This window comes from Panthera leo, chromosome E2 (assembly GCF_018350215.1).
Source record: "Panthera leo isolate Ple1 chromosome E2, P.leo_Ple1_pat1.1, whole genome shotgun sequence".
NCBI lineage: Eukaryota > Metazoa > Chordata > Mammalia > Carnivora > Felidae > Panthera > Panthera leo.
Window position 1 is genome coordinate 10,140,806 of NC_056693.1, and position 23,571 is coordinate 10,164,376.

At 44.5% G+C, this 23,571-nt stretch overlaps 1 protein-coding gene across 1 annotated transcript in view; it reads right to left on the reverse strand.

The window, feature by feature from the left end:
• Positions 1-22,770, reverse strand: part of SAE1 (SUMO1 activating enzyme subunit 1) — a 72,732-nt gene extending 49,962 nt beyond the window's left edge. The window contains exons 1-5 of the mRNA XM_042918377.1: positions 22,576-22,770; positions 10,563-10,674; positions 4,703-4,876; positions 2,461-2,603; positions 102-201 (exon numbers count right to left, since the gene is read on the reverse strand). Of these exons, the coding sequence (XP_042774311.1) occupies positions 102-201; positions 2,461-2,603; positions 4,703-4,876; positions 10,563-10,674; positions 22,576-22,673 (627 nt within the window). The 5' untranslated portion in view covers positions 22,674-22,770. The remainder of the gene's footprint in view (positions 1-101; positions 202-2,460; positions 2,604-4,702; positions 4,877-10,562; positions 10,675-22,575) is intronic.
• Positions 22,771-23,571: the final 801 nt, after the last annotated feature.

Here is a 23,571-nt window from a genome sequence, read left to right on the forward strand (position 1 = left end):
CAAGACTACACGCGCGCGCTTCCCCTGCTTGCAGATGTAATTGCCCGTCCCCTACAAGGCTCCGAAGTTTCTGATCTTTGACCCCTTCACAGTACACATACCTTTTTGACCATAGTTGTTTCAGATGAATCAAGTTTTGCCCTCTTGGTATCAGGTCCATCTTCTACTCCTTGGCTAACTTTGGCAACTTTGGTTTTCTCCCTAGAGGGTGACAAAGCGAGGGAACGGAGTTTACTCTCTGAATCATGCCATTAGAACAAAAAGAGCATCATCAGCTCACAGAATAGGATGGTAATTAAGAGCAAAAGCTTTGGAGTCAGGCAGATCTGGGTGGATTCAAATCCGAGGGTGGCCAATGATTATCTGATAAATAAGTTACCTACCACATGGGAATAACAATCCCTGACACAATTACTGTAAGACGAGAAATAACAGGGGCGCCTGGCTGGCTTGGTCAGTTGAGCGTCCAACTCTTGGTCTTAGCTCAGATCATGATCTCACGGTCCGTGGGATCGAGCCCCGCATCGGGCTCTGTACTGACAGCACGGAACATGTTTGGGATTCTCTCTCTTTGCCCCTCCCCTGCTTGTGCACTTTCTCTCTCAAAATAAATAAATAAACTTAAAAAAAGACAATAATAAATTGCTTAGCACACCTGCCTAGCATATAGCAAGCTCTCAATAAGCTTTATGAATTTCACTTGAATCATGAAATAAAAGCCAAACTTAATTCCTCCCCTCTGCCATGGGGAACTCACATTAAGATAACCTGGGCTGTTTTCTCTACTGTGACTTCTCTATTTATAGTATGCCAAGAGAACTAGAGTTTCTGAAAGCCATAAAATGCCAAAGTTATGAGAAATCTTGAACATGTCTGCCCTTCCCTCATTTTGATTTTACAGACAAGAAATTTGCAGACCAGGGACACATGGGGGGCTCAATTGGTTGAGCGTCCAGCTCTTGATTTCAGCTCAGGTCATGATCCCAAGGTCATGGGATTGAGCCCTGCACTGGGCTCCACATGGAGCATGGAACCAGCTTAAGATTCATTCTCTCTCTCTCTCTCTCTCTCTCTCCCTCTCTCTCCCTCTCTCCCTCCCTCCCTCCCTCCCTCTCTCTCCACCCCTCTCTTCGGCTGGTGCTCTGTCTCTCTAAAATAAATAAATTTTTTTAAACTGGAAGAAGAAAGAAAGAAAGAAAGAAAAAAAGAAAGAAAGAAAGAAAGAAAGAAAGAAAGAAAGAAAGAAAGAAAAAAGACTTGCAGACCAGAGAAATTTCAGTGATTTGCCTAAGAAGCTGAACAAAAGAGGGGTGCCTGGGTGGCTCAGTCAGTTAACCGTCTGACTTCAGCTCAGGTCATGATCTCGCGGCTTATAAGTTCAAGCCCTGCATCGGGCTCTATGCTGACAGCTCAGAGCCTAGAGCCTGCTTCAGATTCTGTGTCTCCTCCTCTCTCTGCCCCTCCCATGCCATGCTCTGTCTCTCAATAATAAATAAACGTTAAAAAAGCTTTTTTTAAAAGAAGCTGAACAAAAGAAGGCAATTCTTTTTTTTTTTTTTTAACGTTTATTTATTTTTGAGACAGAGACAGAGCATGAACGGGGGAGGGGCAGAGAGAGAGGGAGACACAGAATCCGAAACAGGCTCCAGGCTCTGAGCTGTCAACACAGAGCCCAACGCGGGGCTCGAACTCACGGACTGCGAGATCATGACCTGAGCCGAAGTCGGACGCTTAACCGACCAAGCCACCCAGGCACCCCAGAAGGCAATTCTTGATTCTTGGTAGGAAGCTTCACCTACCACACAGGGTGTCTTTTTACCTCTTATTAGCAAGGGACATACAAGAAACAACAGCCGAAAACCCACCACAGAGTTTTACAACACGGGTACCATCTGCCATCTCTCATCTAGAAGCTGCAAGTTCAAACCACTGCAGGTCCCATCATGTGAGAATCCCTACGGTCTGCAACCTTGATATTCAAAATGAGAGGATGAGGTGTGTTTGTTACACCAAAGCAGTGTCTGGACTTCGGAGCTTTTCCCAGTAGACTGGCTGAGTGTGCCTCCAGAGTTACCCATCTGACTACTCTGTACTCACTTTACTACCAACCTGAAAACACAGAAGCCAAAACTGAGAAAGGCAATCCAAGCAAGCCTCCCCTATACAGGAGGTGTGTGGTTTCACCAACTGAAGTCCAGGCCCATCAAATACCCACAATGGTGTACTTTGATTCCTAAAGAACTCTGCTTTATTTAGGATTTAGATCAGAACATTATTTTGGAAGACGGGGCTGCATCTCCTACGATTCTGAACACACAAACTATATAATCAGTGAGCTGAAAATGAAATGGTTTCTGAATATTCTAAGAACACTTTCCTTAGATGGGTTGTTCCCCACCAATGAGTAAAACAGTATTTTTCTGAAAATGTTACGTTCTCCCCTCTTCTCCCAGAACTTACTCTACGAATTCATGCTCTCCAAGATTGGCAAATGTGTATCCATGGTAGCCAAAAACATCTCCTGTAAAAAACTTGATGCTATTTTTGTGACAGATCTGGTCAACTTTAACTATGACATCCCTGGAGCAGCAAGTCAGACAAACCTGCAGAGAGAAAAAATTCGCTGGGTGTGAGTTTTGCAAACTGTGAATCACTGCCCTGATGTCTAAATAAATCTTAATGAACAGTCTCTCTGGGCATGTCTAAAGCCAGTTTTGAACTGGTATAACAGGTTCTTTGGATCCTATGGTTAGAAGACAAAAGACAAGTTGCAGGTTTCAGGAGAAATATAAATTGCAAGACCTCTACTTTCAGCAACCAAAACAAAACGGGTTTGGCTAGAAAGTAAAAGCTATTCAATGAATTTATTTCCTCTATTCTGTAAACATAAACAAACCACATCTCAGTTTCCGTGAAGTGGAAAAACACAGTAACAATTTAGCGTAAGTTACTTCTAAATTACTAAATCTATTAAAATCTGAATAAGCTATCGCAAGAAGCAAAACCAGTTTTAAGTGACCCAAAGGTCACTTTAAATACGAGGGCATTTTTCCCCCTTCTTTTGATTGATAGGTTAAGATAAAAAAGATAAACAAGTCCCGTTGAGATTAGTTTTCCACAGTTTTCCACAGTTTTCAAAGTGAAACTTTATCTGAATCTGAGGACAAAAGAAAAGGTTACACACCAAGTGACCTTCCATTCAGACGTAGACAATGAACCGGTGATTCACTCAATGGAATTATCAATGTTGCTCTGAGACCCCTAGGTTGTGTTCCAGTAAGTTGAAGCACTGGAAATAGCTAAGTTTTACGGCATAAAACACCTTTTCAGGAGAAACTCTGTGATAAGGGCTATGAAAACAAGTTCCAAATTGCACATGTTTTCTTCTAAACACAGAAAGTTGGAGAAGAAGTTACAAAAGGATATTTTCATTTGACAGAACCTCTTTGCTGCTGTCTGGCAGCCTGAATACCGAAACAGCCCACAGAAATGAGTGCCTCTGGTGTCATTCAAAGGATGCGGCCACCTAAGGGAAAAAAAAATCATATCTAAAAGGCAAGATACCCACAGTTGAACATGCAATCAAGTGACCAAAGGGAACTCTGCAGAGTCAAAAGTGAATGTAAAATCTCCAAGGACCAGTCAAACATGGCCCAGTGAGGCAGTCACCTCACCCAGCACAAAGGCTTTATACAAGCAACCGGCCCGGTGCTTCAGTTCTTAGAAACCCTCTCTCTAAGTGCTAGAAATTCAAGGGGCGGCTAGAATTAACTAAATGTGGTTACTATGGATAAAGAAATGAAGAGAAGATGGTCCAAACAGTCCAAACAGAAAAATGTTCCAATACTTGGAAGATACAAGATAGAATTGAAAAAAAAAAAAAAAAAAAAAAAAACCCAAAAAAACAGACAAAACGCACAGATGATCCATCATTCCAAGCACATATTTGAACAGATGCACATATGAAATATAACAATGTGGAAAAACAAACTACCCAACCCAAATCCTAACCTCTAGTGTAATGGGCCTTTCATTTAAAAAACAAGTAGATCATCTGTGGCTATTTCATGGTTATCCAACATTTGTTTAGCTTTTCCTGGGTCCAGGGAACCATGTCTGAAGGTCACAGACGCTGGAACCGAATTTAACTTATCCTTTCACCTCTCCACAGATCTGGCAGTGAAACCAAATGAGGTTGGATATGCCTCATTTGGCTTATGACTAGTGAATTTGTCTCATTATCCATGGCAACGTGGTCAAAGTGGCTGTGTGAAAGAGACAGACACGGACCAGGATCAGGTGTGCTCTTTTTTTAAGACAAAACACAAGCTGTAGTTTGATATTTCTAACCAAAAAAAAAAAAGAAAAAGCAAGCCTCTACTACAGAAATTAACCACCAACTTGTTTTTAGGAGAAAACATTTGCAATAAAATGTACCAAAGCTATGTGCAAAGATTCTGGAAGGAATACAAAACACCAATGATGAAACCTGGTCTAAGGGAACATATGCCCAAAGAAGAAACCAGCAGACAGCAAGGCACAAACAGCCACAGCAGAACCAACAGACTGGATCTACCTACCGACACATTCAACGTGGAAAAGCAATATGCTAATAAGGCACATACACTAAGGCAATACAAGACTTGAGACTACAAAGGCAATGTACTGAGCCTAAAGATTTTACACTCTTTATGAAACTTACAGCATCGAACTGAGTGAAAAATGACTCAGGTTTCTTTTCTATATTCTCAGTGTCCACCTTCACATCCACCATGGGGTTGAGATTCTGGGCTCGCTCCAAAGAGGCTTCAGCCCTGTTTCGGCCAACAGATCCAGTACGGATTAGAAACTGAGCTCCGGGGTCTTCTGGAGATACCTAGGAATAATTTTTTTTTTTTTTAAATGCTTGAATTTTGGGGAAAAAACATTTTTCAAAGACAACGAACGCTTCCACTTCAAAGCATAACTAAAATACCTACAATTTAATTGTATTACTGTTCCAGTGGGAATTTGCCTAATGTATCCTCCATACGCTCAATCCTTCGAAGGCTTTCAAGTAGAGACATTTAATTTTTTTTTTCACTTCGCATTGATAGTTAAAGAGCACCCCCTGGTGTTTGTAAAGAAAATTCACTCTAAACAGAAATGTCCACTCTTTCTTCTTCCACGATTAAATTTGTAACTAATAAAGTGACACAATTATCAGTGCAAAGAATTTACCCCAAATATTTACTCTGTGCCAAACTTTAAGGATACTCCTAGACAAACAACAGTAGTTTAAAGGATGTAGTCCCTGCCTACGATTGGTTTAAAATCGGACGAGTGAGGGGCACTTGGGTGGCTTAGTAGGTTAAACATCCCACTCTTGATTTCAGCTCAGGTTATGATCTCACAGTTGTGAGATGGAGCCCTGGGGCTCCACAATGACAGCGCAGAGCCTGCTTGGGATTCTCTCTCTCTCTGTCTCTGTCTCTCTCCATCTCTCTCTGCCCCTCCCCTGCTCATTCTTGCTCTCTCTCAAAATACAAATAAACCTTTTTAAAAAATTAAAAAAATAAATAAATAAATCAGACCAGTGAGGGGCAGTACCTGGCTGGCCCAGTCTGAAGAGCACACAGCTCTTGATGTCAGGGTCCTGAGTTCAAGCCCCACGTCTGCGTGTAGAGTTACACACATATGTACATACATACATACATACACAAATATGCTAAAGAAATAAAATCAAACCAGGGCAAAAATCAAACATAATTAAGAATGCTTGAAATGAACTCTTAAATTCAATTAAAATTCAGAAAAGAAAGATGAGGGGGGCTGGAGCAAAGGGAACATTTCTCCCACAAGGCTGGATGTCAGCAGAGAAGAACCTTAAATCCAGATAATACAATCACCTGACAGCCGCCAGTAGGGTTACAGATTCCCACTGTTCACAGAGCCATTCTTTCCACATCAAACATCTAATTTAACCATTAATCTCCAGTATGACCTTGCTACCTTCACCAAGACTGGATTCAATACAAGCAATCTCTCCCCTCTCCTCTGGCCAACTACCCGGAGCACATACTCGCACTTGCTAACTTTTCTCCAAGGAAATGAGCTGGTCCTCCTCCCTTTCAAGGCCAGCCCTTTAAGTCTCCTTGATCTTTCCTGTCCTGCTTCTTCAGGGATCCCATTTCACACTGAGAAGCTGTACATCATAGTCGTTAAGAGCAAGGCTCCGAAACAATTCAGGTTGGATTCCAATCTTTGGCTCAACCACTTTAACTGTGTGACCTTGAGCGAGCGAGCACATGGGAATCACATGCAAAATGAGGAGGTTAAGAAAAACAGTACACTAACTAATCACTCTCTCAGTGCTGCTCTGCTCCTGCCCCACCGGACACCCAGCCTCCACACGGGCCCTCTTGGGTGTGGCGGCCCCAGGATTCCATCTCAGAGTCACTCATCTTTCCACCTGGCATAGCTCCATGCTCGTTGCTTCTTTCGTTCTTACAGGTACAGATTGCTTCCTGATCCATCTGAGACTTTTATTAAACTGCCCACCAGATATTTCCTCCCGGGTAAGTCCGCAGGCCCTTCGTATTTGACTATTTTTTTTTTCTTTTGTCTGTTGATGAGCCTACCAACCACCCATCCAGTCACCTGAGTCAGGAACCCAGTCTTTACATCCCTGATATTTCCCTGAGAGCAGCCACCTGCTGAGATGGCTAAGAGCATGGGCTCTACAAAGAGACTGTCTGGGTCCTGGTCACAGCAACTACTGTGACCTTGGGTGGGCCAGCAATTCAATTCCTTTTCTGTAAAATAGGGATGATAATCCCTGACTCTCAGAGTTGCTGTGAGGACTAAATGAGATACTACAAGTGCTGCTTTTAGAACAGCGTCCAGCACCTTGAGGAAGCATCACTGCTGCAGTCATTCCTTGCCTCCCCTACATTCCCATATACAATCCTACTGATTCTATCCTCTGGTATTTCCACCTCAAGCGCTTCCTGCCGTTTCTATCACAGTGCTGTTACTCAGACTCTTCTCATCTCTCACCTAAACTACTAATGCAAAATAATAGAAGAAAAAAAAAATAAAACAAAAAAAAATAAGCTACTAATGCAGCCTTCTAGCTAAGTGGTCTTCTGCCCCAGACCTTGTGCCAATCATACCCAGTAGCCAGTGATCTACGAAGAGCCGGAAGTTGGCTAGGTCACCTGTCTCACATTTGAAACTCTTTAATGAAATCCTCACCACCTAGAGGATGGAGTATGAGCTTCCAGCAAGGCTTACTAACAGGCCCTTCGTGATTTGGACCTTACCTACAGCCTGCATCCACCCCCACCACTTCGGGCCCCACACTCTAAAAACACCAAACAGCACTGCTCGCTATGTTCTATTTCTACCATGCTGTTCTGTGCCACTGCTAATAACGTCTCCTGCCTAAAATACAGCCCCTCAACTTGAGAAACCTCCAGTTGTTCTGTAAGCCTCAACTAAGATCACAGCTCCAGGAAGCCGTTCGTGTACCCCTACCAAAACCTGAGTCAGGTAGGCTGCTCCGGTTTATGGAATAAACCCTGAGAATGGGAACCAAATCTTGTGCATCTTTGTATCACAAGGATCTAGAATGCTTCAGGGCAGCCAGCAGGTACTCTCGGATGTTTGCTGATGTAAACAAAATGAAAACCTCTGTAGGGCAGGAATTAACGTCCTTGATGAGCACGCTGAGGGGTGCCTGCCTGGCTGAGTTGGTAGAACATGTGACTCTTAATCCTGAGGTTGTGAATTCAAGCCCCACACTGGGTACAGAGATTACTACAGTAAACACATAAATAAGAAAAAAAAATTTTTAATAGATGAGCAAACAGAGTCTCTGAGAGGTTAAGAGACTTAACCCAGCTTGAAGAGGTAGGATTTGAGCCCAAATCGACATAATTCCAGAGCTTTTGCACTAGGTAGCACAGTCTCCCTGAGATGTTCCCAGTCAGGGAAAAAAAAGTACAAGCAAACTGCAAAAGGCAGAACAACCGAAGAGTGTCCATGAACCACTAAACATATGAGGTAGGAAGGAGTCAGGCTAAGTTGACTGGGCCCAGGTTATACAAAGCCAGTAGTTCTCAACTCTCCCTGACTTCTAGACTCACTTGGAAAACTTTCAATAACCCCCCCTAATATTCAAAGCACAGATGGGATTGAGAACCACTGTGTTGGGCCTTGAAAACCAGCCAGAAGATTTGGCTTTGCAGTGCCAGATAGGTGAAAAGTACTGTAAGTCCTCAAAGCAGAGAGGGAAGGGAGGATAGTCGGCCTGGTCACCGTAACACTGGTGGCACCCATCACTGGACTGAGGCAGTGACAGAACTGCATCACACATCGCTCAGTATTAGATCATGGCTCCCCATTCTCCGGCGCTCCCAACCACATGAGGAAGTCACGATCCCCATCCGGTTTCATTTTCCCACACCAAGGGCCTGCCTCCACGTTTAGAAACCATCCTTCCCTGCAAACAAATTCTCCCTCCAGATGCCTCTAGGGGGCACTGTGGTTGGGGAAATGTCAAAAAGGCAAGAGCTCAGACTGTTAATAATCTGGCGGCTTGCCTGCAGGAATTTCTTTCCTTAGAAGGTTTTGAATTCAAGTCAAAAATCAATTTGTGACTGTGATATTAAGTGAGCCAACCCACGTGTCTTCACTGCAGAAGAATTAAAAAAAAAAAAAATCCAGGTATGATTTTTCTCCTAAAACCCAAACAAGATGAGCTTTAAAAAATTTCATTTGGGGGGCACCTGGGTTGCTCTGTAGGTTAAGCAGCCGAGTCTTGATTTCGGCTCAGATCATGATCTCACAGATCATGAGATCAAGCACAGAGTGGCTTGGGATTCTCCCTCCCTCTCTCTCTGCCCCACCCCCATGCACATGCGCGCTCTCTCGCCATCTCTCTCTCTCTCAAAATAAATAAATGTTTTAAAATTTTCATTAACATTTACCTTCTTCCACAGAGCCTATACCACACCCTGTGTGTGGTAGTTACCATGTATGAAACAGGACCCTTATTCATTGCCTATAAGGAAAGACACTAATAGTATCATGTGATGACATAATCTTCAGAGGTTTTGGGGTTTAATTTTTTTTTTTTTTGGAGACAGTGAAAGCGCAAGCAGGGGAAAGGCAGCAAGAGAGATGAACAGAGGATGTGAAGCGGGCTCTGCCCTGACAGCAGAGAGGCCAACGTGGGCCAGAACTCACAAATTATGAGATCACGACCTGAGCTGAAGCCAGATGCTTAACCGACTGAGCCACCGAGGTGTGGCGCCCTAAAGTTTTATTTTTTAAAAGGGGGTTGCACCTGGGTGGCTCAGTCGGTTAAGCGCCCGACTTTGGCTCAGGTCATGATCTCGTGGTTGACAAGTTTGAGCCCCACATCAGGCTCTGTGCTGGCAGCTCAGAACCTGGAGCCTGCTTTGGATTCTGTGTCTCCCTCTCTCTCTGCCCCTCCCCTGCTCATTCTCTCTCTCTCAAAAATGAATAAACATTAAAAAAAATTGGGGGGGGGGGGGCACCTGGGTGGCTCAGTTCATTGAGTGTCTGATTTTAGCTCAGGTCATAATCTCGTGGTTGATGAACTGGAGCCCCGCTTCAGGCTCTGTGCTGACAACTCAGAGCCTGGAGCCTGCTTCGGATTCTCTGTTTGTCTGTCTGTCTGTCTCTCTGTCCCTCCCCTGGTCATGCTCGGTCTTTCTCTGTCTCAAAGATAAAATAAACATTAAAAAACATTTTTTTTAATAAAATAAAAATACTGTCCAAAAAATACAGGCGAGAAAATACCGATAAAAAAATAAAAATAAAAATTGATCTCTGTAGAAGCCAGGTAGATGGGGTGTCAAATGCTATTCTACTTCTGTATATATTTAAGCTTTTGTATAAAAGAAAATTAAAATGCTTTTTTGAAAATTAAAATGTTATAGCATGAGAATGTAGAGAAAGAAGTTATTTTCACCTTGGAGAAACTGGTCAGAAAAAGCTACACAGGAGCTGGGAACGACTATTATGGCAACAATTAAATGGTCTATGATGTAATTAATTATCAGATGCTTACTACATGCAAGCACTATGCTAAGCAGTATGCATAGATCCTCTCTGATCCAACATTTTTCAAAGAAGCTCTCCTGAGACAGCTTTCAAACGTACAGATTCCTCCTGAGCATCATCTCAAACCTTCTAAAGCCGAATCACTCAGGGTAAAGGCTATCCTGTGACAAAGCCCCAAGGCAATTCTGCACTTTTAATTAGTCATGCAGGTGGTGTACAGGTACAAGGAAGAAAACCACCCCCTCTCCTCCCCACGGTAACCCTCCAAGCGAGAGATTAACTACACTTTACAGACTGGCAAGCTCAAGGAGAGTGGTCGACCACCTAGGATGTGCCAGTGCCATTGGGCCAAAGGCTCCACTAATGCCAGCCCTCCTTGCACAGCTTGGCGGGGGCCTGTAGCAATTCAGAGTATCTCCAAGTGTTTATATTTATACTAAAGAGGGGAGACTGTGAAGAAAGAGTGTTGAGGTGGCCAAACATCTCACCTGTTCAGGATCCAACATGGTCAGTCCTTTCACTCCCGCCAGAATGAGATTCTTGGCAATTTCAGCCCCGAGTCCTTTCATGCCGACAAGAAGCACCCGCGAGGCCCGCAGCCTATAAGGCAGACAACTGTTAACCGGATGCCACAGAACAGTGGAAGCTTCACCGAGTCGTTAAGAACAAGCCAAAGCAACAGCGAAGTCACTTTGGTTTTCATTAAATGCACAGAAGCACCAAGGCCTCAAATCTAGGAAAGAAAGAGGCTCTAATCCATCCTACAAAGAATTCATTCAATAAACATTTACTAAGCACCTACTATGCCAGGCACTCTTCTCAGGTATAGAAATATATCAGTAAACAAAATAGACATAATCCCTGTCCTCCTTGAGCTTACATTTTATGATAAGAGGTAGACAAATATATGATATACCAAAAAGTGATGAAAACCAGGGGCGCCTGGCTGGCTCAGTCAGTAGAGTATGTGACTCCATCTCAGGGTCGTGAATTCAAGCCCCACGTTGGGCATAAAAAAGTGATGAAACTCAAGCAGGATATGGATCAAGAATGATGGAGGATGCTATTGCATGCAGACTGAAGGCCTTTCTGAAAAGCTGCTGAGCAAAAATCAAGATGAAATGGACAAATATACAGATATTTGGGAGAAGAGCATTCCAGGAAAGAAAACAACAAGTGCAAAAGCCCTGAAAGCAGAGGGGTGTGCAGCATGTTTCAGGGACAGGAAGACAGAGCGGCTAAATAACAGTGAGGAAAGGGAAGAACAGTAGGAGACGGGTCACAGACGGAACCGGGGCCACGTCATGAAGGCTCTTACAGGTATTGTAAGGGCTGGATCTTACTCTGAGCACCACAGAAAGCCATGGGATGGGGGACCCTTGGGGGAAGGGTGTCACAGTGGAGAGAGGGGACGATGGCCCGGACTGGTATGATAGCAGGAGAGGAGGTGAGAAAAGTTACTATCTAGGCTGTCACACACAAGCAAAACCGTAGCAGCATGAAAGAGGGTGTATTTGGAAAGTGTTCGGATCATCCTAGTCTGTAAGGTGACAAAAGATGAGGCTAAATGAAGGTAGTCAGAGGTTGGGCTGTCTCAAGAAGTCCAGAGTTAGGGGCGCCTGGGTGGCTCAGTTGGTCGAGCGTCCAACTTCGAGTCAGGTCACGAGCTCACGGTTCCCGAGTTCAAGTCCCATGTCAGACTCGCTGCTGTCAGCCTGTCAGCGCAGAGCCAGAGCCCACTTCAGATCCTCTGTCCCCTTCTTTCTGCCCCTCCCCCACCTGCACTCTCCCAAAACTAAATAAATATTAAAAAAAAAAAAAAGAAAAAAGAAAAAGTCTGGACTTAAATCTGAGGTCAGTGGAAGGCAGTATAGCTCCACGAAATCTTAGCTGAAAGAAACCCCTTGACCCAGAAGTGTTTCACAATCGGAATTTTTCAGAATTGGTATACATCACGTAGTATGAAACAACCCCATCAGGGTCTTGGGCCGCACTCTGTAATCAAACCCATTAATATTTTTGCAGCAAATGTATGACTACTCACACTGAAAAGGGATAGTTAGAACTAAGAACGATCTCCCATAAATTCAAGTTTGGCTGGCTGAGGAGTTTGCTCTTAATTTATGAAATGAGCCCATTTTCAACTTGTACTAGTATTAGGGAGAACATGCAGAAAAGAAACTCTTTCAAAAGTAGTCCTAAAAATTAGGAGCACTTGCATGTAATTAGAGGCCTTTAATGAGGATGGTGGCTGATAAGAGGGTCCTGCACTGATTCTTGATACTAGAGATACTGAATTTCCTTCACTAATACAATCAAAGGGTAAAATGTGGGGAGGGAGAGAATAGGGACAGAATTTCCTTTAAAGGCCTATGTCTGGGTCTCAGCTTCTCTGTTACCGCTTTTATTCTATGGGGACCTTCCACCATCAACCACAGGCTAGCGGACACGGCCTTTCAAGTGACAATGTCACTTCGTTAGAATAGGAGGGAATGGGAAAGAGGGCCTACAAGATACAAGCAAGGTAAATAACATGCTAGCAAAGCGTACATTGCTTACCAAAGATTTATACCAGTGGGTGGAGGAAGAAAGGCCATGTGGCTTTCCAGAGGAGCTCCAATCCCTCCAGAATCAGCACATACTGACAGGCAATGTTTCCAAAAAGAACCTTTGGTATCAGAAAGGCTGAACACGCTCGCATTTGGCTGTACCTTCCAGGGCTCTGGAGTCACTGTCGGTCTACAAGTCTTCCCTGACACTGCCCCTCCCGCACCCACCCCGGAATTCCAGAATGCCAAGTTCCCTTTCAGTCCAAGAATGGCCCAGATTGGTCCAGCTCTCTTCTGGGAAGCCGTATCTTCAAACAATACCAACAGCCTCCTAATCCCTAGACCCCCTGAATTCTTCTCAGGCTCTGTTCTCTCTGGCGTTCCTTCCGCAAAGGGCACTGCTAATCACTAAATGCCCTCTAGGTCTGGAGACAGGTTTGAATTCTGGTTCTGCCACTTCCCAGCTGGGTGACATGGACAAGGTGAACAAGCTGTCTAAACTTCAGGTTTTTCATCTGTAAAATGGGGATACCAGATCTGACATCTTGTCAGTTAATCCCCTTGACAACCTGGTAAAATGTGTGTGCAAAAGCATCTAGCATAATACCAGGCACGTAACAGATGCTCGATATGTTACTTCAACTTACTGAACTCCTTTATCCCACTCCTAATTACCAAAAGGGCTTAGTGGTAGGTGTGACTCTGATTTTCAAAAACAAAAACAAAAAAATCTCACAAAAAAATTCTAAAGCTACATTTAAATTCCTTCAGTACTGGCTCCCTTCCACCTGCCCAGCCTTCTCCCCTACCACCACCAGATTACCACCACCCAGACCTGCCTTCCATTTATTACCCCCCCCCCACCTGTCGACTTTACATCCCAGCATTCCACACACCTGAAATGCTCTCTCTTCCTCTCTAGGCCAAGTCAAGCTTGTCCCCAGACTTCAAACCCCAATTCAAATGCCATTTCCTCAAAAAGTCCCCCTCTCTATGGCTGACTGAAGTACACGCTCCCTCCTCTGAGCTCTTAGAGCGCTGCAACATATAAATGCCTCTGACATAAATCACATTTAGCCACGTGGCCTCTCCAAGATCCCTACATCCTACAGAGCTCTAGACTCTGACTGCTTGGGAGGTTTTTTTTTTTTTTCAACTGCCATCAACGCTGAAGATCACATTTGTATTTTTAATCCTTAACCATGCTAAAGACCCTGAGCCGACAGCTTACTTATGGCTCAATTACACGAAAAATACTTAAAATAGTACCTGGCACATAGTCAACACGTAATGAATGGCAGCTATTAGTATTCATATCTGATGTATGAATACTTCTAGGAATTAATCCTACAGAAATACTCTGGTGTGCACAAAGATCACATACAAAGCCATTCACAGCAGCATCCGTCCGCTTCCTTTCACCTCCACAGACACCATCGCTTCTCACCTACAAAACTACAACAGCTTTACACCTGGCTTCCCTGCTTCCACTCTTGCCCCCTACAATCTGCTGTCCCTGCTCAGGAAGAGAGATCTTTTAAACCAGATTATGCTGCTCTCCTGCTCAAATCTTTCAGTGGTTCCCTATGCAAGTTCCTTAACCCAAAGCCCTGCATACCGCTCCCGTCTTGGATCGTCCTATTCTCCCCACTGCTAATTTGCCCACAGCCAGGCTCCAGCCTTTGGACTTTGGCATTAGTTGTTCTCTGCTTCTTCCCCCATTTTTTGCACGAGCAATTCTTTAGGTCAACTCAACTGTCACCACCTTAGAAGCCCACACTGGCCACTTAATCCAAAATTATGTCCACACCCTCTTCTATCTGGAATTTGTTCATATGTTCACTGTCCACTTCTCCATTTGAATGTAAGCTCCAGAAACCACCGTATCCCTAACACCTATGACTATGCTTGGCACTTAGTTTACTGTTACTCAAACAGCTGCTGAATTAATAGAATACATTAAAAGAAACCCGGCTGTCCATCCGCAGAATTACATAAATCTACTACATAATAAAATAGTAACAGTTAACATTTACTGAAACCTCACTATGTGCTGGGGCCCTTGTCTGACTCAATCAGTAGAGCATTCGACACTTGATCTTGGGGTTAAGTTGGAGCCCCGTGTTGGGTGTAGAGATTACTTAAAAATAAAGTCTTAGGGGAGCCTGGGTGGCTCAACTGGTTAAGCATCTGACACTTTGATTTCAGCTCAGATCAAGACCTCACAGTTCTTGGAATTGAGCCCTGCATCAGGCTCTGTGCTGACACGAGGAGCCTGTTTGGGATTCTTTCTCTTTCTCTCTCAAAATAAATAAATAAATAAATAAATAAATAAATAAATCTTTTAAAAAAACCTCACTACGTGCTAAGCACTCTTCACACGTATTATGTTATTTAATCCTCAGGGCAATCTTATGAGCTGGTAACTTCTTATCTCTATTTTGCAGCTGAGAAAACAGGCACAAAGAGGTCAACTAGCTTACCCAAGATTACATAGCTGGGAATTGGCTAATAATCAGCTACTTGGTAAGGGCAACAGTAAGCGAGAGCAATTAAGATCCGGGGCTCTGAGGCCACACTGCCCTGATATGTACATACTATGGAAAACTAGGTAGCCATCAAAAAAAAAAAAATAGGTAACATTTATTAAATACTTACTGTATGCCCAGCACCATTCTAAGCAATTCATGTATTCAACTCTGCAAGAAAAGGCACTATTACTCTCATTTTGCAGAGAAGAAAACTGTAGTTTGTAGTAGGCAAAATAATGCACCCCCACGAGCCAAATACAGGTAACTTCTAGATGCTAGAAAAGTCACACAGATTCTCCTCTAGAGTCTCCACATGGAACATGGCCCTGTCAACACCTTGATTTTAGCCCAGTGGAACTGATTTCAGACTTCTGACCTCCAGAATTGTAAGAGAATAAATTTGTGTTGTTTTAAGCCACTAAATGTGTGGTAATTGTTATAGCAGCAACAGGAAGCTAATACACTGAAAAGAGAGTTACAGAACTTACCAAATATTGGGGTGCCTCGGTGCTGGGTGGCCCAGTCAGCAAAATGTCTGACTCTTGATTTTGGCTCAGGTCATGATCTCACGGTTTGTGGGTTCAAGCCCCACATCCAGGCTCTGTGCTGACAGCACAAAGCCTGCTTGGGATTCTCTCTCTCTGCTGTTCCCCCACTCACTCTATCTCTCTCTCTCAAAATAAATAAGAACTTAATAAATAAATAAAATGCATCAAAACAACAAACAAACAAACTTGCCAAAAATCACACAACTGCCAAATGGCAAAGCAGGTATCAACTTAAGCAATATTGCTCCAAAGTCTGTGGTCTTCAAGTTATATTGCCTCTCAGGGCACCTGGGTGGTTCAGTCAGTTAAGTGTCCGACTTCAGCTCAGGTCATGATCTCACGGTCCATGAGTTCAAGCCCTGTGTCAGGCTCTATGCTGACAGCTCAGAGCCTGGAACCTGCTTCAGATTCTCTCTCTCTCTCTCTCTCTCTCTCTCTCTCTCTCTGTCCCTCCCCCACTCATGCTCTCTCTCAGAAATAAACATTAAAAAAATATTTTTAAGTCATATTGCCTCTCAATACCACAAATAATGTAAAATTACATTGATATATTATGTATATAGTCCACTGATAACAACAATGGTAGTAGTTACCCTCTACAGAGGGCTCACTAGGTTCGAGGCATAGAATTATACATAGCACCTCACTGAAACCTTAATTGTGGTTCTTTGCCATTTTTCTTTTGGAAACAAAGCATACACATCCTAAGTATTGCATAAGATGTCCCTCTAGAAGTCCAAGGGGCTCCACAGACCCCAGAGTACACTATCACGTTTCCACGGGAAAGGATTCATGTCTGCCTAGAGTATAAAGAAAACAGAGGCTCAGAAAAGGTGCCCAAGCTCTCCCAGGTAGTAAGTGGCCAGAACTGGGATGAGAATACAGTTCTGACCACAATCTATGAGTTTTCCTCTTTCAATGTCTCTTCCACGTTGCCTTGCACACAAGTAGGTTCTAAATAAATATTTGCCAACTTTGCTCTCTCCTCTTTGACTTCTGCCACAGGAATACCTCCTAAATTTCTAGGAAGGAATGAACAGAGCCTTTATATCACAATCTCTGAATTCACAATACACACTACAAGTTAATTCAAGCCACGTGAATTCCACTCATAGTTAAAAATTCCTAAGACTACCAAATTCACATTTATTTTATTGAGTCTAATTGTGTGACGACAGTGAGTCATGAAAAAATCTGGTATAAGACTATTTTAAGTAGGGTAAGCACAAAGACCTCAGGCCAGAGAGAGGTTTAGCATATTTGAGGAACAGAAAGATTCAAGAGCTCAAATGAAGTGAGCCAGAGAGATATAGGCAAGATCAGACAGGGCAAGGCATGGAAGGTAATGAATTTTAAAAGCTTTGGATTTTATTCTGAATATAAGAGGAAATCACTGGAAGGCTTTATGCAGAGAACTGTGTGATCTGATTTTTTTTTTTTTTTTTTTTTTTTTTAATCTATCTGGCTGCTGTGGGGAGACTGGATTATAAAGAATCACAAGTGAAACACAGGAGAGCAGTTGGGAAGACTACTGAGGTGACCAATCAGAGATAATGAGGGTGGCTTGGAATAAGAAAGAAAGGTGGCTCAGATCGTTCGAAGCAGAGTACACAGGACTTGACAAGGGACTGGACATGGGCCCAAGGGACAGAGATGAATAAAGAAGTCTTAAGTTTCTGGTCTGTGCAACCAGATGGTAAAGCCAACAGCATTTGGCAGATTGGACCACTTTCTCCTTCAGAGATAATCTCACCTTCACTTAACAGCAAAGTACTTTTCATTTAAATCTAGCATCTTGTTCCATCCAACTGCCCATTCATTACATTTACTTCAATGTCTTGTCAACATCCAAAACAGAACTTAAGGCTGCTCCCCACCATGATCTGCTCAGGCAAATCTACTCCCCTTACAATCTTCCTCATCCTTCTGGAGTCTCCACTCACCCCACTGACTTTTACTTTACACTGGCCTTATTTATCTCAACCTATTTCCTATGTAGCTTCCCTTCTCCTGTTGCTAGTGATTTATACTTGTCAAATAACTGTAACTATGATTTACTCAATGCTTTCTGTGCATAAGCACTATTTATGCATTATCTATTATTTTTATTTTTTAAGTTTTTATTTATCCATCTAAGTAATCTCTACACCTAACGTGAGGCTCAAACCCACAACCCTGAGATCAAGAGTCACACACTCTTCTGACTGAGCCAGCCAGGCATCCCTTGCATTATCTCCTTTAATTCTCAACTATCTTATAATGTAAATTCTATTATCTCCACTTGACAAATGAGCAAACTGAAGCAGAGAAGTTAAGAAATGTATCCGAGGTTAAATAACTAAGAATTTTTGCAGCTGAGATTCAAACTGAACTATTAATCACTACCGACACTACAATAAATCGGTCCTTAAGTGAAACAATCAGCATTGGCCCCTAAGACACAGTACGTACTCAGTCACTATTATGGCAAATGTGTGCCTACGGAACCAACTGAACTTCTTTTGAAGAGCGGCAGTGTTGGACGATGAGGCTTTGAAAACAGGAAAGTTTTTGTAGTACCTTTTTTGTAAAGTCAAAATTTCAGAGTTGAAAGAGTCCTTAAAAATTTAGTCACACTCACTCCTCCTTTTTGCAGATGTGGAACTTAAGGCCAACAAACTTTGTGACTGACCCAAGGTCAAGAGAGCTGGTTAGCAGAACTGGATTGAACCCAGGTTTCTTGAATTCCTAGATCTTTGCAACGTACAATCATTTCATCATTCGACAAATACATGTGAATGTCTACAAATTTGCAAGCACTACAAATTGAATAAGACCAGTCAAACCCCTATTTTAATTGTCAAACATTTATAAAATGCTTGCCCTCATAGAGCTTATCATCTACTTTGCTCTTTTGGGTCACCCTCCGTCCTTCCTCACTCTTAGATACGGGATCAACTACTATTGAGTGGAAGAAAAATCAGACATGCCTTGGTTGTGAAAGGCAGTGCAAAAACTGCTGAAGCATGCATTCTGAAAACACACACAGCTGCCAGCCTCAACATCTTCCTTTATGATTATCTGACTGAAAGAATGAGCCCCGATCGTGGAAAATGAGCTGAGGGAGGGGAAAGGGAGTCACTTAGATTCAACTCCTCTTTACTTGGTGCATAACTTTGGGAGCCAGCTCTCATTCCTTGAGCCCCATCCATAAAGTGGGCTATGTCCCACAGCAAAAAATGGAAAGTCGCACCTGTAGGGCCAGGCAAATCAGATCAATGAGGGAAGTTGAACTGATGGAGACAAGGCTAGAGAACCACGTGCCATGTCAGAGGTGGCCTCTGCTTGGCTCCAAGCAAGGTGGAATATCTGATCTTTCTATTCTTCAGGAGATGACAGAATTCAGAAATTACCAGATTGCAGAAGAGGGGTGTTTGGGTGGCTCAGTCAGTTAAGCATCCGACTCTTCATTTCGGCTCAGGTCAAGATCTCATGGTTCGTGGGTTTGAGCCCCACGTTGGGTTCTGTACTGACAGTGCAGAATCTGCTTGGGATTCTCTCTCTCTACCCCTCTCCCACTTGTGCACTCTCTCAAAATAAATAAGCTTTAAAAAATTATAGAAATTTCCAGATTGGGGAATGGGGCAAGGGGAGGGACAGAGAGAAACACATTTCTTTTCCACCTTTTCATTATAAAAATTTGAAACACAGAAAAGTAAAAAGAATAGTTAGCATTTTGCCTTTTACCCATACACCTTCACCACAGCATGTCACAACTTTAGCATGCACCTCCAAAAATGGGACACTCTCCTTCATAACCATGTTATTATTACATCTAGAAAATAATTCTCAAATATCTAATGGGGGGGCACCTAGCTGGCTCAGTCTGTTAAGCGTCTGACTCTTGATGTGGGCTCAGGTCATGATCTCATGGTTTGTGAGTTCGAGCCTGACTTTGGGCTCTGCGCTGACACTGCGGCGGAGCCTGCTTGGGATTCCGTCTTTCCCTCTCTCTGCCCCTCCTCCATGAGTTCTCTGTCTCTCTCTGTCTCTCAAAATAAATAAACCTTAAAAACATAGAGGAGTATCTGGGTGGCTCAGTCAGTTAAGCGTCCAACTCTTTATTTCGGCTCAGGTCATGAGCTCAAGGTTCGTGAGATCGAGCCCTGTGTGGGGCCTGCTTGGGATTACCTCTCACTCTGTTCTTCCCCTGCGTACGCACGTGCTCTCTCTCTCCCCCAAAATAAGTAAACTTTAAAAAAAATTTAAAAATACGCATATATCACCTAATAGGACTGAATATTCAAATCTCCACTACTGTCTAAAAGACGTTTTTATAGGAGTTTTCTTTTTGAACCAAGATCCAGTCAAGGTTCACATTTTGCATCTGGCTTCACCTCTTTATGGTTTTTAAGCCTAGAACACTCCCTTCCTTTGTTTTTTCCATGACACTGACTTCTGGAACAGAACCAGTACAGTTGTCTTATAAAATGCCCCACATCCTAGACATCTTATCATTACCTCAGTGTTCTTTAATCTGTTCCTCTGTTCTCTGAAAGCATGATTAGGCTAAAAGATATTCAGCAGGAAAACTTCACAGACGACACACCGAAGTTCTTATTTCACCACATTAGAGGGTGCGTTGTTAATAATCACTTCCAAAGGCAATAAATTTGTTTTTAATTTTTTTGTTTGAATATTTCCTTGGCCTTAGGGATTCTAAGTCATTAAGTATTTTTAAATGAAGTCAATTTCTTGCTTTTTTAAAGGTTTTATTTTTAAGTAATCTCTCCACCAACCGTGGGGCTTGAACTCACAATCCCAACATCAAGAACCATATGCTCCACTGACTGAGCCAGCCAAGCACCCCAATTTTTGTCTCAAATTCAGCCAATTCTCTAGATTTTCAAATGTTGGCAACTCATTTCAAAAAATTTTAAACACTGTATGAAAGATACAGCCCAATTTTTAACTGCTAGACCCTATGGATTCCCTGGAGGGCCCTTTTGGTTATTACTCTCCTTTTCAGTTTTCTGATAAACTTGGTCCAAACATCACGCAGAATCAGCAACAAAACGGTTGCCAGAATGTAGTCGGCCATTTCCTAGGCCACCTTCCATTTCACATTTCCAGGTCTTCAGAATTCGATTCCACCTGGAATTTCCTTAGAGGCAAGTCGATTTGCTTTCTGCAGCCTCTTTCTTGTCTGTACAGGGGGAAATCACTGCTCTTCCTACTTCAGAGAGCTGCTATGAGACTCAGTTGAAAAATGTACATGGAGGGGGCACTTGGGGGGCTCAGTCAGTTAAGCATCCAACTTCTGCTCAGGTCATGATCTCGAAGCTTGTGAGTTGAAGCCCGGCGTTGGGCTCTGTGCTGACAAGCTCAGGGCCTGGAGCCTGCATCGGACTCTGTGTCTTCCTCTCTCTGCCCCTCCCCCCCCTTCAAAAATAAATAAACGTTAAAAAAAATTTTTAATCAAAACCTAAAATAAGTAAAATAAAATGCAAATCTGCTCCTGTGACTCCTATGCTCAAAACTTTCCCATGGGTTTCTCGGAATAAAAAAGCTACACCTCGGGGCACCTGGGTGGCTCAGTCGTTGAGCCACCAACTTCGGCTCAGGTCCTGACCTCACAGTTTGTGAGTTCAAGCCCCGCCCCGCGGCGGGCTCAGTGCTGACAGCTCAGAGCCTGGCGCCTGCTTCGGATTCTGTGTCTTCCTCTCTCTCTGCCTCTCCCCCCACTCGTCCTCGCTGGCGCGCTGTCTCAGAAATAAACATTAAAAAAATTAAAGCTACATCTCATTTGCTTCCAGCCACCTTGCTTCTTTGCTTCTCTCTCTCATTTGCCAAGCATGCTCTGGCCTCCAGAATTTTACACTGTTTTCTCTCTCCTAGCGAGCTTCTTCCATATGGTTCTTTTCCTTCATACAGGTCTGTGGCTCAATGAAGGCCTCTCCAGAGGCCTTCCCTGGCCTCCCTATCAAAATAGCTCTCCCACCTCAGCATCCTTTAAAGATCCTCTGTCCCTGCTTTATTTCAAATCTCTCAGCACTTGCACTGCCTAACATGTTATTTATGTTAATTGCTTCCCCCACCAGAAATGCACGCTCCATGTGGGCAAAGGATGCAGCTCGCTAATACTCGCTAAGCGCCAAGAAAAAGCGATCGTGGCAGGTACTTCATATTTGATAAAACCAATCAACCCTTTCGAAGACCTCATTTCCCCGATAACTACCCCACACCCAAGGTATGCCCAACCTTAGCGCCCAGTCCTCTCGAGACACACCCTCATACCTAGGCATAAGCAACCTCTTCGCGTACCTCCAACCCCTGGCCTCCCCGAGCTCCTCAAGATTCCCACTTGAAATATGTTGCTGCAAAACTCCTCAAAAACCCTCCTCCTTTCATAGCGGCCCACCCTTTCGAAGCCCCAAGAACGTAAATTCGCGCGCGTTCGGTTCGCCAGTCCCCCCAGCGTCCAAGAGATTCCCACAATCCACGAATGAATGAGCTACGCCCCCCCCCCTCATCCTCCCCCTGCACGGCCGGCCCCTCCTCCTCCCTAAGCACGACCCCCCCCCCCCGCATCATTCCCTTTGGGCGCCTGAGCCCCCGAGTTTGAATCCTCAACCAGGACTCCCCCGCCGCCCCTTCCAGAGGCCCTCCCTCGGAGCGACCCTCCCACCACCCTGGGAGGTCCCCGCTTCCCTCAGCTTCCAGAAACACCGCTAACCGACCCCTCCAGTCCTCTCAGGAAGGCTACCAACCCCGGGCACGTAATTCCCGCCTCCGCGCTTCAAATCCGACCCTCCGGCTCCGCGAGGGCGGCGAACGCCTCAGGCCAGACGCCCCCAACAGCCCCTCGGCCCCGCGAGCCGCGCCGGCCCTGACCGTTTCTGGGCCTCCAATCCCCACAGACGGATCTGCCGGTCATACTGAGCCGCCTCCTCCTCGCTGATGCCGCCGCCGGCCTCCTCCTTCTCCACCATGGCGCCGGCTCCCGCTGCCTGCGCTCGGGTCCTGCCCACGGCAACCGCCCGCCGGCCCCACGCGCCGCCAACCGCCGCCGGCCGCGCGCCCGGGCCGCGTCTGCGCCTGCGCCAGGGACCGCGCCTGCGCAGGACCTCCTCCACGGCCCGGCCCGCCCCTAGAGCCTGAGACCACGCGAAGCGCGCCCGCCTGAAAGGCGGGCCGGCAGGACTGTCGGCCACGTGACCGGGGCTCCAGCCAATCCTGGCCCAAGGATGGCGCGATTCCCCGCCCCCCTTTCTTGCCCCCCCCACCCCCCACCCCGTCGGTAAATATCCAAGTGTTCACCTAATGGGGCTTTTTAGTTTTTATTTATTTATTTTTTACTTATGGGCCTTTTTAAATCATCAGATATTTATCTAGCCCCTGCTGAAATCCCGGTAGTGGAGGCGTTGGGCAATAGAGCAGCGAATAACATAGAGCCCTGCCCTCAGGCGGCTAACGTTCTTTCGAGGAGAGCCCAAAGACAAATAGAACTCAGACCGTGAGAAATGCCGTGGAGAAAAATAAGCCCGGATGGGACCACAGGGTTCCAGGAGTGGCCAGAGAGAAGCTTCTCGCAGAAAGGGGATATTGAACCGAGATCTGGAGGCACCGAAGGGCACTGGTCAGGGCAAACAGCAGGTGCAAAGGCCCTGAATCTGGAATGTGCTAGCATAGCTGAGGAACTTTGGAGAGGGCAAGGTGGCTGGAGCAGAGTGAGAGGATGGGCAGCGGTAAGAGGTGAAATCATAGATGAAGCAAGTGGGGCATCCTGAGGGACCTTGTAGGCCTGGTGCTAACTAAAGTGTATTTTATTATTATTTTTTATTTTTTATTTTTTTTTTACTAAAGTGTATTTTAAGCAAGGTGCCTTTT